This window comes from Nerophis lumbriciformis, linkage group LG32, assembly GCF_033978685.3.
Source record: "Nerophis lumbriciformis linkage group LG32, RoL_Nlum_v2.1, whole genome shotgun sequence".
NCBI lineage: Eukaryota > Metazoa > Chordata > Actinopteri > Syngnathiformes > Syngnathidae > Nerophis > Nerophis lumbriciformis.
In genome coordinates this window covers 500,687-515,907 of record NC_084579.2, presented here as the reverse complement: position 1 = coordinate 515,907, position 15,221 = coordinate 500,687, and the positions used below count along the sequence as shown (strand labels likewise).

Below are 15,221 nucleotides of genomic sequence, written 5' to 3'. Positions count from 1 at the left end.
AGCCCATCACATCGTATACACAAGCTGAATCACATCAAAGCTACTTTATAATGCTCATATTAAGTGTAGTTTTTAAATATCATAGATCAATCTAAATTCACCCGAATCCACATTTGCTCCAAATGAACCAAAAGTAATTTGTTATATTTGCGATGGTGCTCCACGAAACATTGCTCGCAAAATCTTACAACCAAAAAGGAAATAAAACAAGATTAAAAATAAGATAGGATCAGTATGAATCTTGAAAATGTGAAATATAACCAACAAGGCATGGCGAAGATATCTATGGAACAATTTTCCTAGGTGTGACAGTGGATATCTCCATATATGGTATAGTTTACCCAAAGACCTCTGCGCTGTAGTCAAGTTTTTTTTTTTTTTTGCCTCTCGTGGTACAGTGGCTCGTACATGCACAAGCATTCTCCGCTATTGCCATTTCTAATACAAAGTAGCGTATAGTTCAATCTTACTGTCAAGACTTCATATGAAAGCTCAGCTGTACAACACTTAACGGGGAGAGTATGCTGTCAAAGTGGAAGCATGTGAATAAGACCTGAAGAGACTTGTCAGAAAGCGGCTTGAAGACATGCCAACCCTCCCGGATTTTCCGGGAAACTCCCGAAATTCAGCGCCTCTCCCGGGACAAATTTTCTCCCGAAAATCTCCCGAAATTCAGGCAGAGCTGGAGGCCACGCCCCCTCCAGCTCCATGCGACCTGAGTGAGGACAGCCTGTTTTCACATCCGCTTTCCCACAATATTGTAGCGTACCGGAAGAGTTAGTGTTGCAAAGGATTCTGGGTATTTGTTCTGTTGTGTTTATGTTGTGTTGCGGTGCGGATGTTCTCCGAAATGTGTTTGTCGTTATTGTTTGGTGGATACACAGTGTGGTACAATGTTTGTGACTGTGTTAATGTTGTTTTATAGGGCCACCCTCAGTGTGACGTGTGGCTGTTGACTAAGTATGTTTTGCTTTCACTTGTGTGTGTGTGTGTTTAAAATTGACGTGATCATTAAAAGTTGAAATGATCGCACTTTGAATCAGCATTTCTTGACATCTTCAAGCAAAGACATTTGTCAAACCCGTCCAACGCTACAATATAAACAGCGTGCCTGCCCAATCACGTTATAACTGTAGAATGATCGAGGGCAAGTTGTTGGTTTCTTATGTGGGTTTATTGTTAGGCAGTTTCATTAACATCCTCCCAGCGCGGTAACAACACACAACAACAGCAGTCACGTTTTCGTCTACCGTAAAGCAGTTCGTCTGCCTTTAACATTCTTCTTCTTCTTTTGTATTTTTATGGCGGTTGGCAAGCAACCTTGTGGTGTGCATTACCGCCACCTACTGTAATGGAGTGTGGACCGAGGTGGATCCTTACTCTATATTATTTTATTCAACCCAGTGTTTTTTAAAATATGTGTATATTGCTTTATATCCTATGTGTTCTGAGTTCAGTCCTAATATATCTTCCACTGCTAACCTAATATTCTCTTTCGCTAACTTACTTTCCAGTATTTCCCTTTCTCTTGTATTTCCTACAATGTATTAAAACATGTCCTACACTTTCTATCTGTTGGCAAGAATCACACAGTCCTGTAGTATGTTTCCCTATTAATTTTAATGAACTATTTAAGTATGTATGTCCTAATCTCATTCTAGTAATAATGTCTTCTTCCTTCCTATTTCTATTGCCTCCTCTCATTACACCTACTCTCCTCTGGACTTTGTAATACTCTCTACCTTTTCTTTCCTTATTCCAATTATCTTTTTATTGTCTTCTATCTTAAGGATGTTCTTCACTTCTTCTTTACTGTGCTTAATCTCCATGTTTACTTCTGTTTTAGTGCTTTCTTGTTTTGCATATCTATCAGCTAATTCGTTCCCCTCAACTCCTACATGAGCAGGAGGCCAAAGAAATGTTACCACACCTCCCGCTTTATTTATTCTGTAGACTGCCTGAACTATTTCATCAACTAAATCTTGTCTTGTTTCTGATGCTATGTTTTTTATGCTCATCAATGCACTGCTGGAGTCCGAGCACACGACTGCTTTTTTTGCTTTATTTTCCTCTATCCAATCAACTGCCATATAAATTGCTACCAATTCTCCCGTAAAAACAGATAACTTATCACTAATTCTTTTATTTAATACTATGTTTCCTTGTGGGATAACAGCTGCTGCTCCTACCTTATTATTTATAGTTTTTGATGCATCTGTGTACACCATGATGTTGTCTAAAAACGTTTCCTCAATCCATTGTTCTATCTGGTAACTATTTAAATTTCTATTCTTTAGTAATTGCATGTTTACATTTGGGTTTTCATACATCCACGGTGGCATTGCAGGGATTGGTACTGTAGGGCTAACTTTAATATGATCAATTTGAGCTTTATTACATATGTCTCCTATTATCCACCCAAAACTATTCATTTTTTTCTTCTCTTTTTCTTGGCAGTTTAGTAGCACTTGATGGGTTGGATGTCCTTGCTTGGACCCTTTTAAGTTTGCCCAATAAACTGCTGACAGTTGATCTCTCCTCATGTCTAAAGGTTTTTCATTAATTTGTACTTGTAATGCTGCAACTGGGGTTGATTTAGTAGCTCCACAACATAACCTTAAAGCCTGTGATTGGATCCTGTTTTATTTCCCCAAGTAATGTTTTTGAAGCAGATTGATAAATAATGCATCCATAATCAACTGCACACACAACAAGGAGACAAAGCAGAAGAACGAGGAAGATACAGCCATGGCGACGCCGACGACGAGTAAGATGAAGAAATACGCTTGTAAGTTCCAAGCCGCAGCTGCGATTGGACCTGGATAGCCTCTGGGATGAAGTAATTTACTACCAAGTGCTTGGCAGTGAAGATCTTCCTCAGGAGGCAAAGATTGACCGGTTTTGGGCCATGCTAGGGAGAGATGGAAGATTCCAGACTCTAGTGCATTTGATGAAAGCACTTTTGTGCGTGCCACACAGCAATGCATCATCAGAGAGGGTGTTCAGCATGGTTAGAAAGATAGTGACAGAGAATAGAACAAGGATGGACAATTCAACCCTTAACTCAACAATGAGTAGATGAGTGTTATGTGTGTGTATATGTGTAAATAAATGAACACTGAAATTCAAGTATTTCTTTTATTTATATATATATATATACTGTATATATAGCTAGAATTCACTGAAAGTCAAGTATTTCTTATATATATATATATATATATATATATATATATATATATATATATATAATAAAATAAATATATATACATATAGCTAGAATTCACTGAAAGTCAAGTATTTCTTATATATATATATATGAAATACTTGACTTGGTGAATTCTAGCTGTAAATATACTCCTCCCCTCTTAACCACGCCCCGCCCCCAACCACACCCCCACCCCCCGAAATCGGAGGTCTCAAGTTTGACAAGTATGCTTGAAGATGATGTGTAAAACAAACTGTTGACCTAAGAACAACCATTTAATGTTATGAAAACCACAAGGAAGGGTTTTAAATGTATATTAAAAAGTGTTATGTTATGCAGAATGTACTAGAATAGTGTAAAATGTACTAAAATCCTGGTCGTCCAACAGATAGCTCTTTAAATGATGTACACTATTTCTGTATTTTCATATCAAGTGATGCAAAAAGCAGGTGGAAAAGTCCATTCCGAGGTCCTTAGCATCTGGAACAATAGCCCTGCTGATCATCTGGAACAATAGCCCTGCTGATGTCATGACATGTCAGCCTTTGTGCGCAGTAAATGATACAAAAAAAGACACAACTAGTGGGAATATTAGCAAAACAAAGTTCCCTGACCGGGAATCGAACCCGGGCCGCGGCGGTGAGAGCGCCGAATCCTAACCACTAGACCACCAGGGACTGACGGCGACTGACGCTGCTGTAGTATATGTATCAAATGCACGATCGATTACCAATAATTATTACATAACAAGCCGTAGAAAATGGATGGATGGATGTAATGTAACAATTATAAACTTTACTAATAGTATTATCGAATGGATGGATGTGTTTATCCTCCACACTACCGTACCTATTTGTCTCAACATGCTGTTCTCATTGTGAACACAAGAGGGCGACAAATCACCATACGCTCTTTTACAAAAAAGGCACTGATTTGGGTTTTGATTTTACTTCTCATTTTGGATGCGAGCGCTGATCTGATATTTGAAATAAAGCTGAAATAGTCTCATGTTTAACCTGCTTATCATAATATTTACACAATGTAAGTCAGTTCATAATTACTACTTCAGTAATAGCCTACTATACACAAATAAAGCTCATATTATCATCGCTTATCTTTCACAGTGCCGTGCTTACTTCTTTTAGCAAGCTGTTCTCATTATGAACACAAGAGGGCACCATCACCGGGGTTGTCCTGGGACCTGCGGCTCCTACCACCAGGGGCGCTAGTGAGACACTATCGACTTTCAATGGGCTTTATTATTTCCTTTCTTTTCTTCAAATGTTGTCATCTCTATTGGCTGGATAAATGTCAGAGATCATTATATTTTACCTCTGCTGTACAACACATCATAATTAATGTTCTTATGTGTTAATATTATTGAACTGCAGATCAAGTCAGGTTGCAATCTGACAGAGATCAGTGGCTCCTACCACTAGGGGCGCTAGTGAGAATAGTCACAGCTGTGGTCCCTATCGATATGAAAGGATTGATTGATTGATTGAAACTTTTATTCGTAGATTGCACAGTACAGTACATATTCCCTACAATTGACCACTAAATGGTATGGAATAAGTTTGGTAATGGGCTCATTATTTTCCTATTTTCTGGACATTTTGCAGATCTTGTAGCTGAATACATGTCAGAGATTATTATATTGTGCCTCTACAGCACACGAAATCATAATTATTGTGATTGTGTGTTAATTTTGTAGAACACGTCACAATCACATAACTGACCTACGTCAGATATAATTAATCATTTGTATTCAGTTACCATTTTTAGTATTCATTTGTAATAATGATGTTTCATAATTACTAAGTAATGACCATTTCCTCAGTAGAACTTGAATGAGTCATAATACAATTCTATGCAGCCGCTGAATGGGCGCATACTGAAGCACTGTCGGACAGTGATGTGTGTAACACACACGTGTCACGTGGTTGTTCAACAATAAACTGCAACATGCTGTTCTCATCATAAACACAAGAGGGCGACACATCACCATACGCCCTTCTACAAAAAGGCACTGATTTGGGCTTGACTTTACTTCTCGTTTTTGGCTGAGATCTGATATTTCCAAAAAAAAAAAAAGTTGAAATAGTCAAGTGTTTGATATGCTTATCATAATATTTATCATAGTAATGGAGGATTTGCCTGATATGATATATTCATAATTATTACTTCAGTAATAGCCCACTATACACAAATAAAGCTCATAGTATTATCGTTTATTACGTCGTTACTTATGCTGTTCTCATTATATACACAAGAGGGCGACAAATCACTGTATATACGCCCTTTAATAAGGGCAATATTTAGGCTTGATTTTGCTTCCGATTTTGGATGCGAGTGTTGATCTGAAATTTCAAAATAAAGTTGAAATAGCCATAAGGTTAATATTTACGAAACTGAGGTCAATACACGCATAATTACTATTCCAGTAATAGAAAACTATACAAAATAAGTTCAATGTTAGGTACGTACTTAAGTATTGTAACATGCTTTACTCATTATGACCACATGAGGGCGACAATTTACCATTTCTTAGACTATGCACGTTTTGACAAAGGCACTGAATTGGACTTGACTTGACTTCTCTTTTCGGAATACAAGTGCTGCTACAATATTTGTTGTGCTGATCTGACATTTTAAACAAAAATTTAAATAATCCCGATTTTTTTTTTACACTTGGAAAAAATCCCGAAGAAATGGGCTTATCTAAAACAAAACAATTATCACATAAAGACAATAATTCAATAGATTTTTTTTCTTATTTTCTCTTAACATTTTCTAAGATTTAATAACATTTGTTCATATATTATTATTATATTCAATTATGACTGCAATGGGAGAATTTGGGTTTCAAATCTATTTTATGAATGAAAAATTTAGCTTGCAACAGACTAATATTAATAATCATTTCTAGGTTGCTATCGTCTATAAAAAAAATCCTAATTTAATCTCTTCGCCATTGAATTGGGACACCTCTATAAATGTCTCCCAACCAACCTCTTATCTCCTCCCAAAATAAATGTACAGTGTCCCATTCCAAAAATGAATGACTCCCACTTTCAATATTATTACAAATATAACAGTTGTCAACCATAATGTTATTATTAATATTAATAATGTGAAGTAGGTATGGCGTACATCACAGGTGTCAAACTCAAGGGCCGCCACAATAGTGTGCGTCAATAAAGTGTACTCATTCTTTCCATTTTGACAGGAAAACATGCTGTTGCATATCTTTTTAAGTTTTGTAGGATCTAATAATAAACATGTAATATACAATGTATTAAAATTTAAATAAATACTTCAAAATCTACTTGACCTATATTAACAGAAGTTTACCGTAAAAAACAGTGATGATGTAAAAAAAAATATATATATATATTTTTTATAATGGTGTATGTAAAAAATATACAATAAAACACGTACACAATCATGTAATATTATAATGAGGTGAGTCCTTATTCATTTATATTCGAATGTGATTCAGTTACAAAGGCAGCCATACTCCGCTACAGCAGGTGGCGTTACGCACATAATAACGCTGGTTGCTACGCGCCACAAAACGAAGAAGAACTAAAGCAAAACAAACATTTACCGTAAAAAAAACAGTGACGATGTAAAAGAAAAAAAACATGTTTTTTTTTTTTTACGGTGTACGTAAAAAATATACAATAAAACACGTACATAATCGTGTATTAATGAGGTGAGTGCTGGTTGCGACACGCCACAAAACGAAGAAGAATGGAAAAAAAAAACATTTCCGGCGGAAGTAGCCGGTCAGCTGCGTTGCATTTACTTTCCGCTTCCTGGTTCTGTCAAGTGATCCTTTTTGCTGATCATCATTTCTTTGTTGGCGTTCCAGTCCTTAAGTAGTCTTGATCAAGAAGTAGTCTTGATCAGGAATTGTCTTTGTCAGGAATAGAAAAGAATAAAACAATGACCACGGAAAAGGACTTTTCGCCGTTGACGGCCAACATCGTGCGCGCCCTGAATGACAAACTGTACGAGAAGAGGAAAGTGGCGGCTCTGGAGATCGAGAAGCTGGTGCGAGAGTTCGTGGCCCAGAACAACTCCACGCAGATCCGACATGTCATCCAGATCCTGGCCGCGGAGTTCGCGCTCTCGCAGCACCCGCACAGCCGCAAAGGAGGTCTGATCGGCCTGGCTGCGTGCTCCATCGCGCTGGGCAAAGACTCTGGTTCGTACCTGAAGGAGCTGATGGAGCCCGTGCTGACGTGCTTCAACGACTCGGACAGTCGTCTGCGTTACTACGCCTGCGAGGCTCTGTATAACATCGTCAAGGTGGCCAGAGGAGCCGTGCTGCCCCACTTCAACCTGCTCTTTGACGGCCTCAGCAAGCTGGCCGCAGACCCAGACCCCAACGTCAAGAGCGGCTCGGAACTGTTAGACCGACTCCTGAAGGACATCGTGACGGAAAGCAACAAGTTCGACCTGGTGGCGTTTGTCCCCCTGCTGAGAGAGCGCATCTACTCCAACAACCAGTACGCCCGGCAGTTCATCATCTCCTGGATTCACGTCCTGGAGTCGGTGCCTGACATCAACCTGCTGGACTACCTCCCCGAGATCCTGGACGGCCTCTTCCAGATCCTGGGGGACAACAGCAAGGAGATCCGCAGGACATGCGAGGTGGTCCTGGGCGAGTTCCTGAAGGAGATCAAGAAGACGCCGTCCAGCGTGAAGTTCGCCGAGATGGCCAACATCCTGGTCATCCACTGCCAGGTGGCGGACGACGCCAAGCTCACCAACGACCTCATCCAGCTGACGGCCATGACCTGGATGAGGGAGTTCATCCAGCTGGCGGGCCGGGTGGTGCTGCCGTACTCCTCGGGGATCCTCACCGCCGTGCTTCCTTGCCTCTCGTACGACGACAGGAAGAAGAACACCAAAGAAGCGGCGAGCGCCTGCAACCACGGCCTGATGAAACTGGTCACGCCCGAGGATGACGAGGAGCAGGAGGAGAAGGAGTCTCCGTCCAAAGAAGACGGCCTCATCAGGGCGGAGCCAGACAGCGGCGACAGCGCCTCACAGGATGTGGTCGCTTTCAGCAACATCAGCTTCTTCGCTCCGGCGAGCGCCGACAGGTCTCAGGTGACTCTGGACCTGGACGCCATCGTGCAGGTGTTGGAACGCCACCTCCGCGACTCCTCCACCGGCATGATGACCCGCATCGCCGTGCTCAAGTGGCTCTACCACCTCTACATCAAGACGCCACGCAAGATGTTCCGCCACACCGACAGCCTGTTCCCCGTGCTGCTCAAGACCCTCTCGGACGAGTCCGACGAGGTGATACTGAAAGACCTGGAAGTCTTGGCCGAGATCGCCTCTTCTCCGGCCGGACAGACGGACCCGACGCTGACCTGCGACGGCCTGGAGCTGAAGGTGCCGGCCGGGAGCAAGCCGGGCGCCAAAACGGGCGAGTCGTCCCCGTCCACCCCGAGCATGAACTCCTACTTCTACAAGTTCATGATCAACCTCCTGAAACGCTTCAGCGCCGAGAGGAAGCTCCTGGAGAGCAGGGGAGCGTTCATCATCCGCCAGCTCTGCCTGCTCCTCCACGCCGAGAACATCTTCCACTCCATGGCGGACATCCTGCTCAAGGAGGAGGACCTGAAGTTCGCGTCCACCATGGTGCAGACGCTCAACACCATCCTGCTCACGTCCGCCGAGCTCTTCGAGCTGCGCAACCAGCTGAAGGACCTGCGCACGGCGGAGAGCGGCGCGCTCTTCTGCTGCCTGTACCGCTCCTGGTGCCACAACCCCGTCGCCACCGTGTCGCTCTGCTTCCTCACGCAGAACTACCGGCACGCCTACGCCCTCATCCAGAGGTTCGGTGACCTGGAGGTGACGGTGGACTTCCTGGTGGAGGTGGACAAGCTGGTGCAGCTCATCGAGAGCCCCATCTTCACCTACCTGCGCCTGCAGATGCTGGACGTGGAGAACAACCCCTACCTGATCAAGGCCCTCTACGGCCTCCTCATGCTGCTGCCTCAGAGCCAGGCCTTCCAGCTGCTCTCGCACCGCCTGCAGTGCGTGCCCAACCCCGAGCTCATGAGGACGGTGGACGGCTCCGAGCACGCGGACGCCGGGCGCAGGCCGGGCGCCGAGCGGGCCTCGCAGGCTCACGTGGATTACGACCAGCTGCTGCTGCACTTCGACTGCGTGCAGAGCAAACACCTGGAGGTGCGCCACCAGCGCTCGGGACGGGCGTCCGAGCTGCCCGACAGGAAGTTGATGTGAGGCAGGAAGCAGAAGGTGTGGACAACAATGGAGCTTACACTGTAACCAGGAGTATTTCATGGAAAAACACATTTCAGCACTCATTTATTGGATTTGACTAAGTAAAGGATGTTGCTACATCTTGATGATGCTGATCATGTGACTTGCAGTCAGGCGGTGTTTGTATCTAATATGTTGGACATTGTTGTATTGTCACAGGGCTGCAGTGTCATGTGACTTGCAGTCAGGCGGTGTTTGTATCTAATATGTTGGACATTGTTGTATTGTCACAGGGCTGCAGTGTCATGTGACTTGCAGTCAGGCGGTGTTTGTATCTAATATGTTGGACATTGTTGTATTGTCACAGGGCTGCAGTGTCATGTGACTTGCAGTCAGGTGGTGTTTGTATCTAATATGTTGGACATTGTTGTATTGTCACAGGGCTGCAGTGTCATGTGACTTACAGTCAGGTGGTGTTTGTATCTAATATGTTGGACATTGTTGTATTGTCACAGGGCTGCAGTGTCATGTGACCCGCATGTTGCAAAGCTTTCACTCACTTGGACTTTTTAAAGCTTCTTGCTGTGCTTTTTGTTGTCGCTACACCTCTTTTTGTAGCTACTGAATCCCTCTCACTTATTGTAAACATGTTGCTCCAAAGCACTGCGTTTATCATCAATAAAGTGGACACCGTTTCCATGCTGTCTTCTTCTTCAAACCACTTGCAAATTAAAGACTGGTAGAGCAAGTTTCCCTCTAAAAAGTAACCCTTTCATTATTTATTCTGCCCCCGGGGAAACATCATTGCTTGTTTTAGGTGTTGCGAGACATAGTTATTATTGTATTGTACTACAATTTCCCACTCTGTAGAAATCATTTCAAAAATCTCTCAATTTGCGACGATGTGATCCCTTCTGTGCATGAACATGAACAACAAACAGGATACTTCCTGCTTGTGTGCATTGTCATACAACATTGTTTATATTTTTAAAGGTAAAACTGCAGAATTATAACATACTGTTATTACGTAAAATGTCTGTGGTAATGTTTCATTGTGGTGAAGCATCAGGCTCGGATTTTTCATTTAATGAATAGGAATTGGGAAAAAAAAAATATGGAGGTTAATTTGTGTCTTTATTGTAAAAGCTTTTTTTTCATACTGAATTTTTTTGCATTTTAATTTTTCAAATTATGCCGACAATTTCATTGAAAGAAAGCAGTGTTTTAAAATTTCAGTGTAAAAAAATCCGGGGCAAATTTTTATATACTGAAATTTTTCTTACACTGAATATATTTTCAATGAAAATGTCAGCATAATTCCATGTAAAAGAATTCAGTTCACAAAATTCAAACGCAAAAAGTTCAGTCACATGAATTCTGTGTAAAAAAAAAAAAAAAAGCTTTAATAATTAGGACAACAATTTACCTCCATAAAAACTTCAAATAAATGGTTTATCTGAATTTTATTTTGAAATACAGCCCCGACCCAAAAAAACTAAGAGTTGAAAAGAAATACCTGGATTTAAAAAAAACGGTTTTATTTTAATTTCATGTTTTGTTTAGCAAAAACGAAAATGTCCAGTTTGCAGAAACAAAAACAAAATTGTATTTATATTCCGAAACAGGCGTTGTACCGAAATCTGTTACCCATCGGAATGTGTAACACCAGGGGGCGATATGTTCCCATGACGTTTGTTTGATGGTTAAACGGCAAGCCCAAAGAGGAGGAGAAGAAGAACGCTTGCGTAAATGGCGTAAACTATCCTTAATGCTGAAACGTCAGTTGTCAGAATTTCAGCATTAATAATAACAATGGACTCATACTATAATGAAAGTAAGTCATTGATTTCCAGAATATGTGTCATTTATTAATGCTGAAATTCTGACAACTGACGTTTCAGCATTAAGGATAGTTTACGCCATTTACGCAAGCGTTCTTCTTCTCCTCCTCTTTGGGCTTGCCGTTTAACCATCAAACAAACGTCATGGGAACATATCGCCCCCTGGAGTTACACATTCCGATGCGTAACTGATTTCGGTACAACACCTGAACTAGAAGTTACCATGAATTGATTAACGTGGACCCCGACTTAAACAAGTGGAAAAACTTATTGGGGTGTTACCATTTAGTGGTCAATTGTACGGAATATGTACTGTACTGTGCAATCTACTAATAAAAGTCTCAATCAATCAATCAATCAAAGTTGCTGTTTAAAGACGAGACTGCAGACTGGCTGGAGAGAAAAGTAAAGTCCTGTGTTCAAAATATGGATTAATATGTGTTTCTATATAAACAAAGTTATGTTGTGTTTCTACATAAACAAAGTTATGTTGTGTTTCTACATAAACAAAGTTATGTTGTGTTTCTACATAAACAAAGTTATGTTGTGTTTCTACATAAAGAAAGTTATGTTGTGTTTGTGCATAAACAAAGTTATGTTGTGTTTCTGCAGAAACAAAGTTATGTTGTGTTTCTACATCAACAAAGTTATGTTGTGTTTGTGCATAAACAAAGTTATGTTGTGTTTCTACATAAACAAAGTTATGTTGTGTTTCTACATAAACAAAGTTATGTTGTGTTTCTGCAGAAACAAAGTTATGTTGTGTTTCTGCAGAAACAAAGTTATGTTGTGTTTCTACATAAACAAAGTTATGTTGTGTTTCTACATAAACAAAGTTATGTTGTGTTTCTACATAAACAAAGTTATGTTGTGTTTGTGCATAAACAAAGTTATGTTGTGTTTGTGCATAAAGGGAGTTTGGTGTTAAAGTATAACAACTTCCTGTCCCCACACAACTTTATGTCAACAAGACCATCTTTCAAAACGGCAACACTGAACATACAGTGTTGCCTTGTATGAAGTCTATTGATCAAATGTTACTGTCCTTGTATGAAGTCCATTGATCAAATGTTACTGTCCTTGTATGAAGTCTATTGATCAAATGTTACTGTCCTTGTATGAAGTCTATTGATCAAATGTTACTGTCCTTGTATGAAGTCTATTGATCAAATGTTACTGTCCTTGTATGAAGTCTATTGATCAAATGTTACTGTCCTTGTATGAAGTCTATTGATCAAATGTTACTGTCCTTGTATGAAGTCTATTGATTAAATGTTACTGTCCTTGTATGAAGTCCATTGATCAAATGTTACTGTCCTTGTATGAAGTCTATTGATCAAATGTTACTGTCCTTGTATGAAGTCTATTGATCAAATGTTACTGTCCTTGTATGAAGTCTATTGATCAAATGTTGCTGTCCTTGTATGAAGTCTATTGATCAAATGTTACTGTCCTTGTATGAAGTCCATTGATCAAATGTACTTTTGAGAAGGTGATGTGCATGTATGCATAGATGTGCATTTTTTAAATTCCGCAGCATCACTCAAAAAAAGACGAAAAAGACACTCTAAGAAGAATATTTTTCCAGTAATTGGTAGAGGTCAGAACAGGCTTTGCTACACATCTTTAAAAAAAAGCTATATACAAGTAAGTTGTAAGTTTGATCATTGTTGTTGTTGTGTTGCTAACTTGTGTGTCCTCTTATCCACTCATGAATGTTACCTTGTTGTATGTGATCCAGGGACTACATGTGGACTTAAGAAGTGGTCCTGACAGTCAGCAACACAACTACCTCCCCGCAGGCACCAGACATTGATACAACCCTGATTAAACGTACACGTCCTTTAAAACAACGTTGCAAAATAGTTGTTTTTGTAAATTGAGACAACGTTGATGTCCAACATTGGATCCACGTTGATGGTTGGGAAATGAGCACATTTCAATGTCAAATCAAGGTCACAGCCTGACTTTGATTAAACGTCCTCAAAAAGTATGTTGTTTCAACCTTGTATTTGTGTTGTAGAATAATAGTTGGAAAATGAGCACATTTCAATGGTCAAATCAATGTCATAACAACATTGATTAAAGGTTGTAAAAAGCATGTTGTTCCAACGTTGTATTTGAGTGTCTCTACGTCACGACCTAATTCAACAAGTTGTCAACTTTGTTTCCATGTCTTGTGCCTCTGAATGGACTAGTCTTCTTTAGTTTTTTCCCATTTGTGTTAATTGTTTGTGATTCATATCGCCGTGTGGAGGCAAAGTCGCTATTATCTCACAATTGGTCAGCTGCTGCGTGCTGTCAATCATCGTCACGTTGGCAAGAAGGCAGTACCAGAAAGCCAACCAACGAGCTTGTAAAGAGACGAGATTTAGCCTGAGCGTCCGTTTTCCGAATGGCGCTAGTGTTTGACTTGTCTCCATTCAATAGTGTAACAACCATTATTGGACGTTACATGTCCTCCTGATACTCCTATGACATTCATTTGAAAATGCTAATAAATCCTAAATATGGGGTATTGTGCGTAATGTCTCAATGAGGTTATAATATGCATGTTAAAAAGGGGCACAGGGAGGTACTGTACAGCACTAATTTAGCATGGCATGTGTGTTGGCATCTGTTGACTCTTATCAGTTAGCAGCTACGCTACATTAGCAGTGAACTGCTGGTGTGGACAAGACTATAGAGATGACTCTGTTGGTCCACCAGGATGAGTGAAGATGAACTTTTCACCAGCACAACGCTCCTATAGACACATGCACTGGGTGCTGCTACTTTGTGCAGCAATAAAAAGAAATATGGCAGCAAATGTGTAGTACTTGTAAATAAATAGGCAGCACATAATAATAAATAGTTGATGTGTAGTACTTGTAAATAAATAGTTTATATGTAGTACTTGTAAATAAATAGTTTATGTGTAGTACTTGTAAATAAATAGGCAGCACATTGTTGCAGACTCACCTGCCTGCTTTTACGTGAAGTACTTGTAAATAAATAGTTTATGTGTAGTACTTGTAAATAAATAGTTTACGTGAAGTACTTGTAAATAAATAGGCAGCACATTGTTGCAGACTCACCTGCCTGCTTTTAAAGGCGGCTGGTGAGTCCTAAAATAGCACTTGTGTGCTGCGAGGGAAATTCAAGAATGTTACACACTGCACTACTGGCAGAATTGGATTACCCCAAGATTTCAAACTCCACATGTTTGCGTCTTATTTTAGTCGAGTAATTTGCTCCCAGGACAAAATACTGGATTACAGGTCAAAGTAGGACAGTAAAGGAAGCAGCTCTCAGTATTATGCAGTTTTTCTCAAACAGCTGGGCGTGTGCCCCTCGAGGGGGCGCAGTGCTTTATCAGTATCATGCGTCATCACCAGTATCATGCTTCATCAGTATCATGCTTCATCAGTAGCATGCTTCATCAGAATCATGATTCATCAGTATCATGCTTCATCAGTATCATGCTTCATCAGTATCATGCGTCATCAGTATCATGCTTCATCAGTATCATGTTTCATCAGTATCATGCTTCATCAGTATCATGCTTCATCAGTATCATGCTTCATCAGTATCATGCTTCAAACAATGTGCACTAAAGAATGTGGCGATTGTAGACGTTCATTCTGACTTTCCATGTTCATTCATCACAAATGATTGTGTTCATTTCTGTTTTCTAGGTTTTTGTAAGTGTTTTTATATATTGAGAGAGATTCATTTCAATGTGTTTTTATTTCTTGAGATGATTTTATTTTTCAGCATCAAATGATTCAAGTCAGTCAAAAAATGTTGATAGTTTCAATAAGGATGACATTTTTTTCCATTTCAGCCAAATTGATGCACTTTAATGTGAATATACAGTGGTGGTCAAAAGTGTACGTACACTTGTAAAGAACATCATGTCATGGCTGTCTGGAGTTTACAAT

General features: G+C 40.3%; 1 protein-coding gene and 1 non-coding gene across 2 annotated transcripts; one reads left to right on the top strand and one right to left on the bottom strand.

The window, feature by feature from the left end:
• Nucleotides 1-3,810: 3,810 nt before the first annotated feature.
• Nucleotides 3,811-3,882, bottom strand: trnae-cuc (transfer RNA glutamic acid (anticodon CUC)). The gene has a single exon. It is a non-coding gene; the product is annotated as a tRNA-Glu (tRNA).
• Nucleotides 3,883-6,969: 3,087 nt separating this feature from the next.
• On the top strand, nucleotides 6,970-10,142 carry vac14 (vac14 homolog (S. cerevisiae)). The gene has a single exon (XM_061981240.2). The coding sequence runs from the start codon at nucleotides 7,157-7,159 to the stop codon at nucleotides 9,476-9,478; it is 2,322 nt and encodes a 773-aa protein (XP_061837224.1). The 5' UTR covers nucleotides 6,970-7,156; the 3' UTR covers nucleotides 9,479-10,142.
• Nucleotides 10,143-15,221: the final 5,079 nt, after the last annotated feature.

Coding starts and splice junctions, on each gene's coding strand:
- vac14 (XM_061981240.2), top strand. CDS start 7,157: ATGACCACGGAAAAGGACTTTTCGCCGTTGACGGCCAACATCGTGCGC.